Below are 19,547 nucleotides of genomic sequence, written 5' to 3'. Positions count from 1 at the left end.
CCTAGGTGCTTGGTTTTATATACCTGAGTTTAATTACACTGAGGGAAAACTTTTGGCAATATAGTGTATGCTTCTGAGTTTTCATTTAAGATAACACTGATGCAATCAGATGTATGACCTACAGCAGGGGTATTCAACTACATTTTTCTATGGGCAAAATTGTCATGAGGTTATTTGCCAGTGGGCCACACATTCCTCGGGACTCTTACTCTTGTGCATACTTATCGGTCCAGTTGTTAAATTTTCTATTTTCGCAGTCCACCTCGCGTCTCCTCTCTCTTGAATGCGACATGTTTGCATCAGAAACTGCGGTCTGGCCTCCCGCCAACGGTGTAAACGGCAGTGCTGCATGTCATAAAATGTTGTAAAGTGCCGTTCTTCTTCTTCTTGAGTTTAATGGCGGTTGCTAATCTATGGTGCGTTACCGCCACCACATGTAAGGAGTGTGCACTACATGCCGTGCTTACAGTTTAGTCACAGCTTGTTAAAATTTTTCTTTAATAATAGAGGTAAATGGGCAGTGGGACGGTCCAAAATGACTGATGGGCCGGTTCTGGTCCTTGGGCCACCAGTTGAATACCCCTGACCTACAGCATACATCACAGTGAGTACTTTTAGTTTCCACCCAAAACTGATCAAAACTAGTTCTGGCTGATTTGTGAATGTGGCCCCCACACGTTTGTGTTGTCTCTGCTCTTTGAACACAATCTTTCTCAACCTGTTTTATCTGTTTTTGACTACAAAGAAAAAAATTTGCTTGCTGAGGAAATCAGAAGATTAGATAAACCACAGTACATAATAAAAAATGTTACTGGCACACTGAATTTTAATGAAATATCAGGTTAAAAAAACAAAACAAAAACAAAAAAAAAACACTTTAATGAGAGAAGCAGACATTGTGGGGGAAGAAATCACCATAAATATGCTACATTACCCGAATCACACTTTGCTCTAGCACAATCTAGTAAATCTAAGGTCAGCTTAGTGTTAGGTCATACACAAACATATGAAGGATCCGCATTAAGAGTGTAGATATCCCAAATGTGCAGTGGAAAAATCTAAATGTGAATCAACTCCAGATTAATGCTTCTCAACACTGTCCAGCTTAAGACATATGAGCAAACACTGCACTCATACACACTCTCACCCAAACACACACACACACTCTTAAAAGTATACCTGCAAGCAGAAGACTCACTCCAGATTATGAATTACAAGACTTTTGTGGGCTTTTTGGCAAAATATGAACAAGTGTTACTGATCTTAAAAACATAAATTTAACTCATTAAAAAAAAAGCCCATTCTGCTCCTCTAGGCATTCCCATACCCTTGTATCACTCAAAAAAAAGGAAAAAAAAAAAAAAAAAAGGCTCTCTGGGTTAAACAAGCCTAAATAATTCACTCAGTTTGGGTCATTTACATGTAAATATGAACCATAAAGTCAAGAGAAAACCCAAATACCTGCATACAGTGTATAAGAAGATCAAATTATCTGACTTGCACTGGCCTGCCCACCACAGGGCGAGGCTGCTTACTGGTTTGATCATTAACACACATGCTTAAAATGTGACACTCCCTGGTGCCTGTGACTACATCTCCCAAGTTTTCACACACAAACCCTGCACTCATTCAGTCCATGTCCCTGCACGGCTAGCACTTAGGACAGCATTATCAGCAAATGTGTTGTTGTGGTTGCTGAAAAAACACGAAGAACAGATAAAGATAAGGCATCACATGCTATTCTTGGCAAAGCTGTATGAAGTGAAAGTGTGGCACAGCGATGGCTCAAACGTGGGATGAAGAAGCTACACTGGAACCATTTCGCAACTTGTGAAAAAGTCATGACGAAAGATGAAGATTTTCCCCTCAGTCCCAACCGTTGTCCTTTATCATGTGGGACAGCTCAATGATGTACTTCCCCTCCTTGTACTTCTGACTCAGTTCAAAGGCTTGTTCCTACAGGAGGAAGGTGAATGGGAGATGTTAGGCTAAAAAGTAAAAAGGTATTATCCAAAAAAAAGTTTGAATGTTCTTTTCAGCCAGCATCACTAAAAGGGCAAATTTCACTGGCTGACTGGCCAGACAGCAGACTTAGGTGTGTGTGGCTGTGCTGAGTCGAGGGGGAAGGGTTCCCCTCACAGCTGAAAAGTTTGCTGGACGAGGATTTGGCGTGATGTTTATTTGCAGTTTATGCATCAGAAACTGTTCAATAAACTACATTTTTCAGACAGTACTGACAGATAATGCAGACAGTGCAGTTAAGATAAACACAGGAACTACTGGAAAGTCCAGTTGTTGATTGCATCATTGCTTGGCTGTTTTTGTGCACAGCCAGTTTCTCAGTCTACATCTTATGGAAATATTCCAAGTGATTTGGGTGTGAAGCCCTTTTATACTTTTTGGACTCTCGTGTAGAATCTAATGAACTTTTTTGCCTTTCTACTTAAAAGAAATATAGACACTGAATGTGTTAATCTACTCAATATTTTCATTTATTTCAACTATAATACAATAAGTTTGTATTTTTTCCACCCAAACATTGCAGCATTTTAAAAGCAGGAAAAAAAATATTTGGAAATATGTGCTTCCCTTACTCTAAAAAAAAATACTGTCTAAAATAACTCCAGAAAAATGATCACAACAGCATCATACAGTGTGTATTTGTAGCAGAGCTTTACAGAGCTGTACTGGAGCATGTGGACGTTATCACTGCTTTCCATCTCAGTGAATGAAAAAACAAAACAAATACACTGACGCAATTTAATGATTAATAGTTCAGCACTGCATTTGCTGCAGGACATACGTACATATTTCCAGCCCAGTGTGGTGTGACAGTTTTCGCAGTAAATGTCGGCCACTGCGTGAAGTCCTGTCAGCAGCAGTCTCTCCTCAGCTGGACCGCAGCCGATGTTGACCCTGAAGACAAAAGCACAGACGCACTGTGATTAAACTGCTCTCCTCTCATCTTTGCACTGCTGTAATCACACTGAGAGCCGCTCCTGCAGAGCTACCATAAATTCCTTTAGGAGAAAAAGTTCATGAAACAGTGATTGGAGTGGGAGATTGGGTCACCTTACTATTTAAATCAGAACTTCCCCTGAACATGTCAAGGTTTAAACAGAGTGGAGTTGATATTAAATTAGGAGCTACAGTTAATGTTTAATGGGCTAACAAGAGTGTATTACTGACCCACTAACCCAGGAGGAAAGTGAGCTCACCCAACTACAAGGTCCAATCTAGAGCAAATTGTCTGTTGACAGTGTGCTTTGAGTAAACATGTGTGATACTAGGAATGTGTTTTCACAGAGAAACAAACTATTCATAAACTTATTTGCATGAACAACTACTAAGATTTATTTATTTATTTATTTTTACACAAAGTGGTTTTTAAAGTTGTTATAAAAATAAAAGTTCCCCCTTCTCCTATCTACACAAAGGTTATGGATATGAGAAATGAGACTGCAGACATAAAATGAGATAAGCTGCTTTTGAATACTTACACAGAGTTGAAGAGGTAGGCTCGGCCCTGGCTGCCTTGGAAAGACTAGGAGACAAGGTGGGAAAAAAAAAAAAAAAAAAAAGTAAGTCAGCGGAAGACTGCAAATGCAACTCTGTGATACATCTTAGATTATATACTTTACAGTTTCTCCTTTCCAGAAGCAGCATGAACAACAAAGCCTGGTGGAATACAGACCTTGGAGATGAGATCGTCATGATTGGCCAGATGAGCACGACAGTGCACACAGCTGTAACGACGGTGGCAGGAGTCCAGATAAGCCTGGAACGTCTTAGCTTTTGTCAGCTTCACCATGTCTGAGTAGGACCAAAAACACAGGAAGACACAGGTTTTATTTTATTGTCTGCATGTGGCATGCAGGGCTTCCATCTGGTTAACCATCAACACAAAGAAGGCCTGTGGAAGGCAAGTTGCTTTCCTTTTTAATTTTTAGCCTTAGCCCAATCACAAAGCTATAAAGCTTTATCCTGACACAATGTGACACCAATTAAAGTTAAATAAAACCAAAAGTAGGTATGCAAAAACACGTTATCACGTGCTCACATGTGTATTGAGACTTGAGTATGTCTACATTACTTTGAACTGCCTTCACAAAGTGCTATGTTTGTACTGTAATCTCTTAAACCAGCCCCTGATAAATCACCCCTCCCCAAATCGAAGACCAAGCACTTTCAAATTGCAATTAGGTTATCCACTCTGAATGAAAGAAAAATAACTAATAAGTAAAGACCAAACTTTGACACCAGAGGCTGGAGCTAGAGCAAATTAGTTGAAACCCTGATCAGATGTGGCCCAGAATAATCTATGACCAAAGTCCTTCTATTACATGAAAATTTAAGCAAGCATTACAAAGGTGCAACTAACACCCCCAAACCTCTTAAGTAGCATTTCAATTTAGAGCTTATACCTAACAGTTATCCATTTTTATTAGGATTTATGGTTTTTCATACCTAATGGCGCTATCTGAGGTGCACTCTTTGTGTGCATTAATTATCCATCTTTCCACTGTTCAGACCGTCAGAGAGTGAATTTACAAAGTATGTATGTATGCATGCATTGTTAGCTGCGACTAGTCAAACATAAGAGGTTAGTTAACCCGACAGCTTGCTTCCTGGTTCCTAACAGTACAGATGACCCTTACTTCGATAAATGCAGCAGTTCAACCAAATTCAAAGACTGACTAGACTTGCGGCACCTTTTGTGAACTGGTGACCGTGTGCTAGTCGCCATATGAGCCCCTAAACGGACTGACACCGGCCACTAGCTCTGACCTAGCTTTGTGCGTTAGCTTTCCCGCTAGCTCCGCACTATCAACACGGCAGCAGCAGATGCGCATTGCAGGACATTTCTCGGCGTCCGTCCACTCACCTAAAAAACACCGAAGCTCTTCACAGCGGACCGATGTGGCTGACGGCTGCAAACCACCAGATGAAACGCCGGTAAAAATGGTCAGTTTGGTGAGAAACAGACGACCACGCGCTGGCGGCTAGGACCAAAAAAACAAAACAACAACAAACGGACAGACAGCGGAGCTCGTTTACCCGCGTCTTTCTCGCTTTTTGCCCCCGTTTGAATCCGAACCAGCGCTCAAAGTTCCGAAACGACCTTCTTTTAAAGTGGAGCTGGACGCCGACAATACTGGCAGGCTGACAGAGAGCGAAAGCGGCGACCTCGACGAAAGGAAAAATGCGGTTTGTTTATGAAAACACGCAGAGGAGGAAGTCTGGATAGTGCAAAACAAATCCCTGCCGACCAATCAGAGCCTCTGAGTGACGTAAAAATGTGGGTCAACCAATCAGATTCCACCTCACCGGGGCCTTTTATGGCTATCAGTTTGATTGCTACTGGTACCGTTTCATAAATGCTGAAAGTGTGTTATCATTTCCTGGTTGTGGGTTTGGGATTAAAAAATAAATAAATAAACAGATTTCCAGGAATTCTTGGAATATAGGGAATATATAAGGAGGGGGAGGCTCTCATGTCTCACTCAAATCTGTATGTTTACTTTTTTCAGTGTGTATTTTTATGACACCTAATCAGGAGATCCACCCTAAGAGAGTGCAACAACCCCTTAACAATACCTCATATGGATCTGGATTTTGTTATTAAATGGTTTGGCTATAATTGTAGTTTCCTTACAACAAAATATAATATTAAATGTTGTTTGAAGGGCCAGACCTATGGTGAGCAGATCCCAGCTATAAGCTATAAACTTGACATTTATATATTTACAGCTTTCTTGCTATGTAAATACAATAAGGATAAGAGGAAGTTGAAGTTTGTTATTATGGTCATGTGATAGTCTTTATGCATGTATTCTTTTTTATTTCACTGTCATTTTATTTCACTGTCATTTCTTCTGTCTTTTCTTTTTTAAGGCATATTTAAGGCAATTTTATGAATTTTTATCTTATTATGACACACATTCTGTGCCGGTTCATTTTCTTCCAAGTAGTTTCCATCATATTCAGGAAAATCTGCAGGGGTGGACTTTTTTGGTGACTTATAACTTTCCCTGGTGAGTAGGCTTCTTCTTACTTTAATAGACAACCTTCCTTTCATGTACATTGGGTAAAAGCCAGAAAGCGCATGCCCTGCAGAGCAAGTCAAAATATGGGACATTTTCTCAAGATGTGGAGAATTTAATCATTTGGTCTATAAACAATCAGGAAATTGTGACAAATCTTATTGAAAAGACCCCTTTTTTCAGTTGTTTTCCTCCAACAGGCACTCAGTTTTAAGATATTTACTCACAGTGTGTGATTTATGGGAATAAAAATCCACAAACTGTCAATAATCCTAGAAATATTACTATTGGCATCTTCCCATTTTATTGCCACTTTGTTCTTGCTGCCTGCTGTAATTAATTTTTGAGTCCACTTATATCCCATTAACTCGTAATACTGCCAGGCCCAGCTAACCTAGTCAGAAAAATGCACTCTTTGTTTCACCAGCAGACTGGTTGATAATTATCACGGCAGGGTGGACGGACTTTGACCGTGGCTGCCTGGGAACACAAGGATACAGGTGAGGTTTGCTGCACATTTGCATTCTCAGCCTCTTTAGGTAAAATAAATTGATTTAAGAGATAAGCACCATACAGCCTAGATATTAAAAGACTGTATACACGTATGCTTATATTTGTACTACCAGTAAACGGACGCTTTCCTTGTTGTAATTACCTTGCAATTTTCTAAGGGCTCAAAACAAGATAGAAGGAAAAATTAAAGTGATTTATTTGGAGTTATTTATTTCTTAAGTCCTATCATGAAAATAGCAGAAAATAACATCAGAGACATTCAAAACAAAGTCACATTTAATCAGCTGGTTAAATATTCACTCCTTAGATTTGCTGCAGACAAAAATCAATGACCGGGTCTGCTTGTGGGCGGAGGCTGTAGAAATGATCCCACAACAAACAAGTCATTCTGCCAGCACTGATTAGAGGTCAATACTGAAGAGATTAATTATAGATTTGTTCCCACTGCATGGTGATTATGATGTGGACCAAATATTCTTCAGTTCTAGTTGTTTTTGTCAGTCCCATTGTTGCTGTCACGTGATGGTGTGTTTGGGTTCAGTCCTGGCTTCTGTTTCTGCAGAGGTAGTTGGACAGAAGAGCTGGATAGTCACTCATCACCCCAGTGGCTCCCACTTCAAGTGCTGCCTTTATGTCTTCATCTGTGTTGCAAACAAATAAATGCACCTGCAATTGCAACAGTTATTTTCAGTTAAAAGCGGGTATTTTATTCTTTTTCTTCTCATGTCAACTGAAAACCTGAAGCACCATGGAGCAGTTGTTCGGGGTACAGTGTTGACAAATAACTATTACAGGATGACGTCATGATGTTGATATGTTGCAATAATCAATGCAATGGCAGCAAAAGTGTCACGTTTGTCTTGATTAAAATAATACGTATACTAAGTGTAAGATGGATTTTATCTCACTATCTTACAGTTGTAAAGCACCTGTTTCAAATGTTTCCAGCCCATCAAGACTGTTGATATGTGGGCACCTGGACTCACTGGACACTTTGTTAGTTACATCTGTTCAACTTCTCTTTAACACGAATATCTAATGGCATGGCAGCAACTCCGTGCATTTAAGTATAGACATGGTCAAGACGAAGTTCAAACTGAGCATCAAAATGGGGAAGAAAGGTGACTTTGAATGTGGCATGGTTGTTGGTGCTAATCAGAGTTTTTCAGAAACTGCTGATCTGCTGGGATTTTCCCACGCAACCATCTCTAGGGTTTACAGAGAATGGTTTGAAAAAGAGAAAATGTCCAGGGAGCGGCAGTTCTCTGAGAGAAAATTTATTGAAAGGTCAGAGAATGACCAAACTGCTTCGACCTGATAAGAAGGCAAAGGTAACTCAAACAATCACTCGTTTCAACCAAGGTATGCAGAAGAGCATCTCTAAACGTGCGACACATCAGACAAAGATAGGCTACAGCAGCAGAAGACCACAGTGGGTGCCACTTCTGTCAGCTAAGAACAGGAAATAGAGGCTACAGTTCACAGGGGCTCACCAAAATTGGACAGCAGAAGATTATAAACAACATGAAATATGGATCCATCCTGCCATGAATCAATGGTTCATGCTGCTGGTGGTGTAATGATGTTGGAATATTTTCTTGGCACACTTTGGGGCCCTTAGTACCAGTTGAACATCATCACAGCCTACCTGAATATTGCTCCTGACCACGTCCATCCCTTTATGACCACAGTGTATGAGCTGTGTCTGATGGTTGCTTTCAGCATCATAACACACCATGTCCCAATGCTCAAGTCATCTCAAACTGGTTTCTTGAACCTGGCAATGAGTTTACTGTACTCAGATGGTCTCCACAGTCACCAGATTTCAATTTACTAGAGCACCTTAGGGATGTGGTGGAATGAGAGATTCTCATCATGGATGTGCAGCTGAAAAATCTGTAGCAGCTGTGTGATGCTTTCATGTCAATATGGACCAAAATCTCTGGGGAATATTTCCAGCACCTTGCTGAATCTGTGCCATGAAGAATTAAGGCAGTTCTGAAGGCAAAAGTGGGTCCAGCCATTTAGTAGCAAGCTGTACCTGATCTAATCCTGATTGGCTGCTTTTTCCTGCAGTGTGGAGCAAAAACAAAACCAAAACCCCCAAAACAATATGCAGATGATGGAGAAAGGAACTTTTTCTAGTTGTTAGCTCAGTATTATTAAGTGTTCAAATGCAGAAAGGCCAGCACATAAATATCATGTAGCTTCAAGAGTCTTACTTTCACCAGCTATTCAGTGGCGTCATGGCCTGACATTGTGGTTGATCTCATCACATCAGTATAGAAGTGATGCATTCAGGACAATCAGTTGTTGTGTGAGCTCAACTGTTTGTCATGCTGAAGTGCTTTCTGTGTTAGATCATAATGTTTGCTGTTTGAATGACATGACAATGCGGTCGACCACATGGTGACTAGCAAGACAAAAATAAAATCTAGTGACTTTAACAGCAAATGTCGTGTAAGAGTTTTCTTTCCACTAATCTATGTTTCACATGGGACCAAAGAATAAAGTAAAAGTGAAGTAAAAGTGGCCCGGTGGAGTTTGTGGACATGGTAAGCAGGTCTCTGTTTCTATCTTGTGCTCAGTAAGCATACACAAATACAAACCCAGCGGGCAGAAATTAGAATCAGCAAACATAAAACTGATAAGACAAAGAGCCTTTGATAAAGCAAACCACTGTTTGTGCTGTTTTTCATATTTTTCTCTGTGTATTTAGTTTTTCTATCTGATGTTTTTATATTTCAGAGTTCTTGCTTTCTATGCATTTTTTAACTCTTCTTTTTGGTATTGAACTGCAAAGACTAATAATGGTTTCATACCTGAATTCCACGGGCAGAGAGGTGTTTAAAAAGACTCTTCCTCATAGTTACTCTGCAATGCAATGACAGCATTAAAAAAACAATAAAAAAACAAAACAGAAGCAGCACTAAAAAAGACAAAATCAAGTCCTTATTGTGCTTAAGGTGCCAGATTTGAGCTTACTTTCTCTTTTGACTTTAACAGGGTAAAACAGATTTTCCATGTAGTCTGAACAGAATGTTTTGCCAATTTTTGGCATGCCATACTTGAGATTTCAAAACCAAAATAAGCAAGATGTAAGAGGAACTGCCGTGGTCCTTTTTAATACTTCACTTACTTTTCTAACAAAGCCACAAGCAGCCTCTTCCTCAAGATGTCCTCGTCTGGAATGTATGTTCTTCAACACACAGAGAGACAGGGAAAGAAGCAATAAGACTGTAACACTTAAAAAAAACAAAAAACACTGGGTTGAAGAGAATCTATCTAAGAGGATGAAAACCAAGTGGAAACAGAAGAAAATCTGCAGCCACTTGATCAGATTTTCATTGCATAGACAAAAATTTGGTGCTGTCAAAAGAGTTCCTGCCATCTCCAAAGTAAAATCAACAGCACCTAAATAAGGAGTGAGAATAAAAGCATAAACATCCACAACTGCAAACCCACATGCCTCTCTCTGAAACTTATAAAGGTATTTTTTGCTGTACAACTTTTTTATCAGTATTGCCAGTTTGTTTACTTAAGCATCATTAATGTTTTTATAAATCAAATGGTCAGAAAACACCAGGAACATTGCTGGTTTTTCAGATAGGATAACAGACCCATTGCCTTTACTGTACTCAAACTGGTATGCACATTCATCCCTCAAATGCTCATTTTGAGCCAGGAAAACACCCAAGTAATGTTAATGTGGTTTGTTACAAACAGTGAACATAGATATGCATTCAGTATCATAGTCTGAGCAGAGTCGTGCTTCTTTAAACAAAAAAATACCTTCATTTGCAACAAGTTGAATTTGGATGCACAGACACAGTTTACTCAGCAGGCACTGAACACACTCCTGCAGTCGTACCTGTTCATGATACGTGGCAGGTAGAACTGCAGTAAACTCTCTCCTATTGGCACAAAGGGCAGCAGCCCCGTGTAGTAGAGAAGCAGAAGCAGCATACCTCGGCTCATGGTGAAACTGTATGGCATGGAGCCGTTCTGTGAGGAAGCAGAAAGTCAGGGACATGCTGGGTGCTGACGCTGGCACAGAGGTAGTGTTTATGACTAGAGTCATGCTGAAAACCATACTGAAAATTGAAGAAAAGCTTTTAATACCATCATACAACTTACTTTCACATATTTCCTGCAAATCATGCAATTAAAATGAAATAATGGGTAAACTGTGTTAATTCTGTACAGGTAACATGTCTCCTCCAGCTGGTTAATGTACCATTTTGCAACATTCCTTCATGATCGTGGAGTTCGTGGAAGCCCACACAGTGATCTCTTCCCTGTTGTAGCGTCTAACCAGTTCAGACACCTACAGACATAAAGTGAAGTGGGAAACAAATATAAAAGCACTGAGGATATTGATGATGTGAAGGTGTGAGAGTAAGAGTGTTAGTGGAACTGTAGACACAGACATCAAAAAGGCTGCTGTGTCAGTGTACCGCTCATCAGTGTTAGATTTGGTCAGTAAACTGTCGACACTGTATATAAAGTGGACAACATAATTAGAATACCACAGGGAGAAGCCCCTTAGCCTTAAAGTAAAAGAATCATTCATAATGTGTCGACCTTAACTGGAATTTAAAGAATGTACCCACTTCAAAAGACGGCCCAATCCAAAATTGAAAACCAGCATTGTGTCATATATCATAACTTTGGTGTGTTTTTTCATATTTCATGGGAAACTCTGGTAGAAGTTGTGTGTTCTTCTGTTTCTGGGGTGTACTAAAGCATACTTTCTCTATCAGCTGGTGGTTGTTCTCTTTGATCTCAATGCTGACAGGTGTCTCAGGGAACTTTTTGAACACATCCTCCAGCAGAGCAAAATTCCTGTCTGTGCCACTGCTGTATCGACCTAAAGACAAGCACAAGTTAAAAGTAAAGTCACAATACATGCATAAAAAAAAACAAAAAACAAGCTTAAAGCAACTGACTGTGGGCACCACACTGCTTTACTCATCTGGCTTCTGTCTGCTGCTTTCGCCACTGTTGATCTTGGTATTTTAATTCAAAGGCCAAAAAAAGTGGATGGCTGTTTAAGGTTTGCTTTTATATTCATTATGTTCACTTCTGCACGTGTTCCGATAATTCTGTAGCTCTAGCAATGTTACAACATGGTGTTCCACAAGGTTCCATTGTTGCGCTCCTGCTATTTCTGATTGATATATTGTCACTTGGCCATATACACAGTATCAGTTACAGATGCAGATGATACAAAATTGTACTTCTCCTTACTCCAGCAACTATTGCAGTGAATCAAAAGATCTCACATGTGCATAATTTCGGTGGCTAACTGGGTGGCATCAAATTTCCTGCAGTTTAACTCAGAACAGATTTCTTTCTTTTTAAAGTCACTTTTAAATAGTAGTTATTTTATTGTTTTTCTGTATTTTTGCCCAATTATAGTGTTTGGTTTATCACCTTTATTTTTTTATTATTATAGATGATCTTGATCAAATGTTTGTTTGTTTGTTTTTTCATTAAAAATGAACAATTAGAAAATGATAGGAGGAGCTCACCTGCATAAAATGTCACCTCCAGTCTCTCTTTATACAAAGGCAAATCCTAAAAGAGTTGAAAAGCAGATGAGCAGCGAGATTAAAGGTGATATTACTATGATAATGATAGTGATCACCATTAAAATAATTTATAAACACCTTGGGATATTCTCAGTATTATTGTCCCAGCTGAGTTGATGCATGCAACATACACCAATGCAAATTTTCACTTGAAGGTAATCTGATGCTTGAGCAAACTCTTACTCAGAAACCACAGCTTTGTCTCCAAGGAAAACTCTGAATAATGCAAACAGCACACCCTCTTTGAAGATTACTGTAAATTTAAAAGAATTAAAGTTACCACTATGTAGCTCAGAAACTAATATTGCCACAGCAAAGAAGTGTGATGTTAAATCTGGATGGGAAAGCCCAACATGTAAACTACAGTGTCCTACTATCTCACAGTAGCATTAACTCTGCTTTAAAACCAAATCTGGATTCTGGACCAGTTTAAGGCTTCACTCAGTCAACAATTCCAGCTCAGTGATACACGGCTCCGGTAGCCTTCTGTGAGCTTAAAACATTGTATTTTTAAATTAAACTGAAGAACAGGCAGCTAACTTGAAATGTAGAGGATTATACTCTCACCAGCCACTTTGTTAGGTACACTTGCTCTGCTGCTCACAATTGCACATATCTAATCAGCCGATCGCATGGCAGCAGCTCAGTGCATTTAAGCACGTGGTCAAGACGACCTGCTGAAATTCAAACCAAACATCAGAATGGGCAAGAAAGGTGTTTTAACTCACTTTGAATGTGGCATGGCTGTTGGTGCCAGACAGGCTGGTCTTGAGTATTTCAGATACTGCTGATCTACTGGGATTTCCCTGCACAATCATCTCTAGGGTTTACAGAGAACGGTCTGAGAATGAGAAAATATCCAGTCTCGGTTTCTGCTGTGACATTCATATGGTAGGGCCAGAATTTGGTGTAAACTCACTCCTGCCTTTTATCAGTGGTTCAGGCTGCTGCTGGTGGTGTAATGGTGTGGGGGATATTTTTGTGGCACACTTTGGGCCCCTTATTAACAGCTGAGCATTGCTTAAACACCACAGCCTACCTGAATACTGTTGCTGACCATGTCCATCCCTTTACAACCACAGTGTACCCATCTTCTGATGGCTGCTTTCAGCAGGATAACGCACCGTGTCATGAACATCAAATCATCTCAAACTGGTTTCTTGAACCTGACAGTGAGTTCACTGGACTCTGAGGAGGAGATTCTCATCATGGATGCGCAGCCGGCAAATCTGCAGCAACTGTGTGATGCTATCATGTCAATATGAACCAAAATCTCTGAATAATGTTTCAAGCACCTTGTTGAATCTGTGCCACAAAGAATTAAGGCAGTTCTGAAGGGAAAAGGAGCCCAACACAGTATTAGCAAGGTGTTATTTATAAAGTGTCTGGTGGGTGTATATTTGGCATGTAAATGTAAACACTGTGTTGAGCTCAAGATGAAAATCATGTCCTCTCATCATATGTAACAAACCTCATCCATGAAACAGAAACAGAGCAGGTGTGTGCCTGAAGGAAAACCACTACCTGTCCCAGCACAACCTTGTGACATTTGTCCTCACCAGAAGGATCTGCCTTCGTACCTGTAGATTAAGCGAGGAGATGGTGACGTCATGGCCAGTCTGCCTCAGCAAATTCTCGTCATGTGATACCACCACATATCCATCGTGCGTCAAATGACAGTCCATCTCCAACATCTCTGTGCCCTGCTCCACCGCACTGACAACAGAGGAAGAGACAGAGAAAAGACGAAAACAAGTAAAGCTTCCGATGACTCCACACTGAACGGGAAACAACATAGTGTTGCGTAGTGTTGAGTGTCAGGGCCAAATGTTTCGCTTTACCTGTTTTTCAGCACTGTTCAATTTTCTGGAGATGGAGCAGTAGGCACTTTTAAGCAGCTTGTTCATGTTCACATTTTTTATATTCTTTTGTTTCTTTTTTTATTGCTTTAAAAAGTCTGTTACCCTGTAAAAATCTTCTTTCACATCACTTTGGAGAGGAAAGTGTGGTACTCACTGTGTGAATGCCTCCATGGTGCTCTCTATCCTCTCTCCAGATCCTGAAAATCAAATAGATGATGAGCGCAGTCAGAAAATACAAAGAATACACAGAGCCTTGTGGTAGGTCTTTTTTTTTAACTGTTTGATTTGATATTTGCTGCATGTTAAAAACAAAACAAAACAAAAAATCTGCATACTAAAATCTTTAACCAAAGGACAAAAGTGTGCAACTGTGAAAAAGAAAACGAGCCTTTAAGATGTTGGAAAGTGAAGCAAAAAAATATGTAATTGTGTCTATGTTCTTGGTTTCATTTCCAGTCAAAGTAGATGCTGACTGACACCCAGCTGCTTGCATATCATGTTTCAGGCTTTTTTGGTACTTTTGGATTTTAGTTTTTATTTAGCTAGGACAGTGGAGAGAAGACAGGAAAGCTGGAAGAAAGATTGGTGGGAAAACACGCGGTACGTGGCCTCTGCAATAGCCTTGTTGGCTCACTTGGGCAACACGGTGAGCTATACCAGCATAACACAATCTTTAAGTCACACACCTCGATCACGGAGCCCTCCAACTGGCAGACCCTTACCTCCTCTGTGTGAGATGTGTTTGCAGTAGAAAGTGGTGCGTTTCCTCTTGTGGAGAATGTGCGGGTTTTTCAGCAGGTAAACTGAGGTGAGGGTGTATCCTCCCAACACTGGGAGGATAAAATATAAAAAACTGATCATCCTTTCCTGCAAGCACATCCAGCGAATCCCTGACAGAGTCTCTGTGAGATCCCACAGAGCAGGTTGACCAGAAGCACCAGCAAAAACTGTGATCAGAAAAAAAAAAAAAACAACTTGCTCAGCAAGACAAAACAATAAGTCTAATTTCTCCTTCCAAGGAGAAAGTGACAAAATCTGGCCCACAACTGATTCTTAAGAATCAGTTGTGGGAAGACTGAAAAAAAACGAGACAGACCAGCATGACAGGAAAAAAAATATGCCCCACCTTGTCTTGCAAAGTCCTACTCTTAGCAGGCAGAGCTGAAACCTTCAGAGCTGTAAAAGTCAGTTAATGAAGCACCAGCTCATAACCTCACAGGGATTTCTCTCTCTCTCCCCGGCCTCTCCACTGCCAGTGCTGATACTGTTTGACTCTGTCTAAAGTGCTTTTGTTAAGGTGTGAATGAATATGAATGCGTGCGTATGTGTGTCATACCTGTGCACCTCTGTCAACACCGTTCAGGATTTCTTTTATTCTGTTGCACTGTTGTACTTACAGTACAGAATACACTAAAATAGCATATAATAAATTACAAGCCAGATGAGGGTAATTAGCCATCTATTATCCTTTTCAGATTTAATGTGTTGTTGGACTAAGCTGATAATTAGGAAACACAAAGACACCACAGGCGCTGCAGCAGGTTTCTTAGCCTGTATTTGACAAAGGGGATGTGGCATGCACAGATAAACTATGTAAACTTGATGCCGACCAACAAGGCCAGAAATATGAAAAAAACATACCGGCAAGCATACATGCACACCACAACCTGCTATGTACAGTACAAAGTCAGCAGGATAGCAGCAGGATATTGTTCAACTTCAATGCCAAAGCTGGAATGTGACAAACAATTGTGCGATGGGCCGAGCCTGCAGTGAAACGTTACGACAAGCCTGGCTGCCACGAGAACAGAGAAATCCATTCACTGCAGGGCAAATTTGACTTTCCAGCATTTTCTCACATTTACAGGTGTCTCCTTTTCACATGCAAAACACACAGAAGACAGATCAGGCGCCACTGTGGGCCACTTTTCTGTTTTCCTCTTGTCACACATAAATGTATATCTTTATATATTTAACTTACAAGTGGTGATGTGAAATGGGAATATCAGAGGGGAACAGTCATGCTGAGACATGCGATGAAGGAAGATGGGAAAGCTGTGCAGCAGGAAAAGCCGGTTAACTTTAATGAATAGATCCCAAGGCTCTCAGGCATGAAGCTGGCTTCAGAAGTAACTTTCACAAAGGCGAGTCAGTGTTATATCTGCACTCCACAAAAATGCAAAGAATGAGCTGGCCACCTTACTCTCAAGCTGACCAAGAATTACAAATATACAAACCCTAGGTGTGTGACAATCGGTGACATCAACTAACCTGTGTTTCTATTGTAGAAATTTGACTGTAATGCAATTAATCATGACTTTTATAAAAGAACAGCATTGTTGTCTGTAGCTGGCTTGAATTTCTCACAGGCTTCCTTCCGTTTGATGTTATAGTGGGGGTCCTCTGACCGCTCAAATCAGCCCTGCTTAAGGTAGTCCAGCACTAGACAGTCACAGCTGCCCTAACAGTGTTGGTAATTACCAAAATCATTATTTATGTTTCTGTAACGGTTAATCCACCAGTATGCGCAAGCTCTTTAATCAAAGTGATATTTTTTAATGCTAAAATATAATTATTGTTATCCATGCATGTACTTTTCAAATGTACTGTTTTATAACAAGCAGACAAAATAGTAAAACACATTATTTATGTTTTGATTAAGATGCCAAATGTGGGTATATTAACATGAATTCAAATTTATTTGCCTAGTAAATAACTAAGATTTTTAGTTTTAATCAAGTTTCTGACAGGCAGTCTAATAAATTTAAGCACTGTAATTGGAAGCGATTTATCTGAGGGATTCCAATCTGTTCATGTAAACAGCACTGGTCTACAGCCAACATGCTTCTGAAATAAGTTAAACTTTACTAATTTTGGATCACTGGAAATGAAAATGATGCTTAAAATTGATGTAGAATTGACTCCAGTTTTCATCATATGCTTCTTGGTTATTTCCAAGACCAAAATTTCTTCATTGAAAATGGCCCAATGTGGGTAGATGGTAATTTTTAGATGGCCACTCCATTAATCTGGACATTTATGAATTAATACTAGATAGAGTATGAAATACATTGTCAAATTTCTATTTAACTTTCTACTTTTTTTTTAAACTCCAACCTTGGATTTTAATTCTGCAATGTTAAATTACATGATTTTTTTAATGCATATTAAAATATTGCACAGGTTATGTTTTGTTTGCTTTCACAAACTTTACATTTGTTCTGTCAGTGCCTTTAAATTAAATACACTTGGTGGAGGCAACCATAGCCAAATCATAAAGCATATCTACATGTCAAAATATTCTGGGTAAGTGATGAACTTCCTACCAACATCCCACCTAAAGACCACATTTTGATCTGGCAGGCTGGGCTCTAAATGAATTCAGTACAGTTTTTGTTGTTGTATTTTGTGTGAATGGAGGTGGAATAACCCTGCTACACTTTTCTAATACATTTCATATCCAGTCTTCTCTATAGGCACTTTTGGCTGCTCCTTTACTTTTACTTAAGGGGTCACCAGATGTGCGCACGCTGATTTGTTAAAGATTTTACTCTGGAGATTCTTCCTGACAACTCTCCCATTTATCCAGGCTTGGAACTGACTGGGGGTACACTAGGTGAATTATCATCATATGTAAAAATGTATAAGCCATTTTATATTTTGATTCATCACATCAAAATCCACAAGAAATAGCACATTTTATCTACAGTGTCTTCCTCATAAAGTTGATTATGGAGTTCTACAGGGTTCTGTGCTAGAACCCATAGTTTTCACATTATGCGTGCTTCCTTTAGGAAATACACAACACAGGCATAATACTGTCAAAATCAGAAACAAACCCATCTCAGAGTGATGCTGGCATCAAGTAAATGCATTTGTTTACTTCTAGGCTTGAAGTGAACCTTTAGTTGTGGTGCTATAGGCTGAGGCTGCTGGGCGGGGGGGGGGGGGGGGGGGGGGGGGGGGGGACACTCCTCAATGAGTTCATATCCCATTATTGGAGGGAACTTTTCACCTACTCTCTAGTTTTACTTTTGTGTTTTATGCTCTATGCTATTCTTTTTATTTGCCATTAAGCATTTTAGAAATGGAAAAAAAAAAGGACCAAAAAGGAAAAACAAGTAAATAAGAGACCAACACGTTAACAGTATCAGGAAAGTTTATTCAATTATATGTATATAATTCTGTTTTTGTTAATCGTTTAATTCATAATACCCATAGAATATACAGACTATAACCCTCAAAAACTCATATCTCTTTGACAATCTACTTATATGATCTTTTAAAATAATTCCTTTTAAGATCTTGTAGGGGAAAAAAAAAAAAAAAAACAGTTTTCAAACTGAAAACACTGCCAATAATAATCACGCCCATAAAAGAAATAAGGAAGAAAATACAAATTAAAAACATACTAATTAAAAAACAAACAAACAAACAAAAAAAAAAACAACCTCTAACTCCCTTTTATGTTATAAAAAAACAAAAACAAAACAAAAAACCCCAAAACAACATCTCACCAATATAACAACAATAGCAATAATATTTAAAACAATATCTGGAAACAGGCCTTGTGACAGACTGGCCTTTAGACTCGTGTGAATGTAGATGGTGTGTTTAAGTGTAACCTTTCATAAACACAGATACACCCCTCAGATTGAAGGGGGGGGGGGGTCTGTGTGAGTCAGGAGGATTGCAAGACATGGTCCTCCTGGTTTGTTCCCATGATTACCCAGTGAGATGTTAGGTTTGATGGCAGGTCAAGCGAGGGAGACCCAAAAAAAAAAAAAAAAACCCAACAACAAGAAGGGCAGACCAAATATACATATGAAATAGAAAATATCTGCATTGGTTTAAAAGAAGAAAAATCATCTCACAGATTTGAAAGCATAGGTAACTGCAGGGAGAGGGCCCAAGCTGCAAGGAAACAACTTCCATAACCACACAGATGGGACAAGAGGAGTCTTGGCTTTATGTTACTACTGAAGAGCAGATACACAAACACTTGTACACAGACAAATCACTGCAGACCATCCATGAGTCTGAAAACACGCAGCATTTGAAACTTAAAGCTCAACAAGCAGGATACAAGACAGGGCGGGGAAGGAAAAACAAAAGGTGGGAGGGGCGAGGCTGGAGAGACAAAGTGCGGATGTGCTGATTGAGTCGTGTGATTAGAGCAAGTTTCCTGCTTGTATGACTGTCCATGATCCAGGTGAGATAGGAAAATGGTTACCAGAGGAGGGAGGCAGAAAGCGGCAGCAGTGTTCACCAGTCCTGCTGTCTGTAAGCAGAAGGAGGCGGGTACAGAAAAACAGAGGAGAGGAGGAGAGGAAGGCAGCCCTTTGAGAAAAAGCGTGGTGAGAGGCAGGAGGTTGAACGACAATGATGAGCATTACCACATGCACCAAAATCCTTGCACCATTCCCAGAGTGCTGGCTATGGCTTCGGAGAAAACAACGCAACTCGAGTCTGAGACGTAACACAAATCTGTAATGTTTGCTAATAAAAAAAAACCAAACAAAACAAAAACGGCG

At 39.8% G+C, this 19,547-nt stretch overlaps 2 protein-coding genes across 2 annotated transcripts; both read right to left on the bottom strand.

Moving 5' to 3' along the window:
* Nucleotides 1–806: 806 nt before the first annotated feature.
* ypel3 (yippee-like 3) lies at nt 807–5,271 on the bottom strand. Its single transcript, XM_030735668.1, has 5 exons — nt 4,886–5,271; nt 3,695–3,813; nt 3,501–3,544; nt 2,808–2,916; nt 807–1,956 (listed from the first exon to the last, which is right to left on the bottom strand). Exons 2-5 carry the CDS (start codon nt 3,809–3,811, stop codon nt 1,867–1,869), a joined length of 360 nt encoding a protein of 119 aa, XP_030591528.1. The 5' UTR covers nt 3,812–3,813; nt 4,886–5,271; the 3' UTR covers nt 807–1,866.
* A 1,510-nt stretch (nt 5,272–6,781) lies between these two features.
* Nucleotides 6,782–15,256, bottom strand: gdpd3a (glycerophosphodiester phosphodiesterase domain containing 3a). Its single transcript, XM_030736006.1, has 11 exons — nt 15,140–15,256; nt 14,736–14,960; nt 14,168–14,210; nt 13,732–13,867; nt 12,092–12,137; nt 11,309–11,427; nt 10,795–10,884; nt 10,429–10,562; nt 9,697–9,756; nt 9,380–9,431; nt 6,782–7,223 (listed from the first exon to the last, which is right to left on the bottom strand). The coding sequence occupies exons 2-11, from the start codon at nt 14,890–14,892 to the stop codon at nt 7,095–7,097; spliced, it is 966 nt and encodes a 321-aa protein (XP_030591866.1). The 5' UTR covers nt 14,893–14,960; nt 15,140–15,256; the 3' UTR covers nt 6,782–7,094.
* Nucleotides 15,257–19,547: the final 4,291 nt, after the last annotated feature.

This window comes from Archocentrus centrarchus, chromosome 8 (assembly GCF_007364275.1).
Source record: "Archocentrus centrarchus isolate MPI-CPG fArcCen1 chromosome 8, fArcCen1, whole genome shotgun sequence".
NCBI lineage: Eukaryota > Metazoa > Chordata > Actinopteri > Cichliformes > Cichlidae > Archocentrus > Archocentrus centrarchus.
Note: the sequence above shows the minus strand (reverse complement) of the source record. Positions and strands in the feature narration are given on the sequence as shown.

Excerpts from the sequence above, each read along its gene's own strand:
- ypel3 (XM_030735668.1), bottom strand. The coding sequence starts at position 3,811 with ATGGTGAAGCTGACAAAAGCTAAGACGTTCCAGGCTTATCTGGACTCC. Across the intron at positions 3,545-3,694 it reads ATGACGATCTCATCTCCAAG|TCTTTCCAAGGCAGCCAGGG; the intron begins GTCTGTATTCCA and ends CTTGTCTCCTAG. Across the intron at positions 2,917-3,500 it reads GCCTACCTCTTCAACTCTGT|GGTCAACATCGGCTGCGGTC; the intron begins GTAAGTATTCAA and ends TTTTGTCTTCAG.
- gdpd3a (XM_030736006.1), bottom strand. The coding sequence starts at position 14,892 with ATGTGCTTGCAGGAAAGGATGATCAGTTTTTTATATTTTATCCTCCCA. Across the intron at positions 14,211-14,735 it reads ACACATCTCACACAGAGGAG|GATCTGGAGAGAGGATAGAG; the intron begins GTAAGGGTCTGC and ends TTTGATTTTCAG. Across the intron at positions 9,757-10,428 it reads CTGCCACGTATCATGAACAG|AACATACATTCCAGACGAGG; the intron begins GTACGACTGCAG and ends TGTGTGTTGAAG.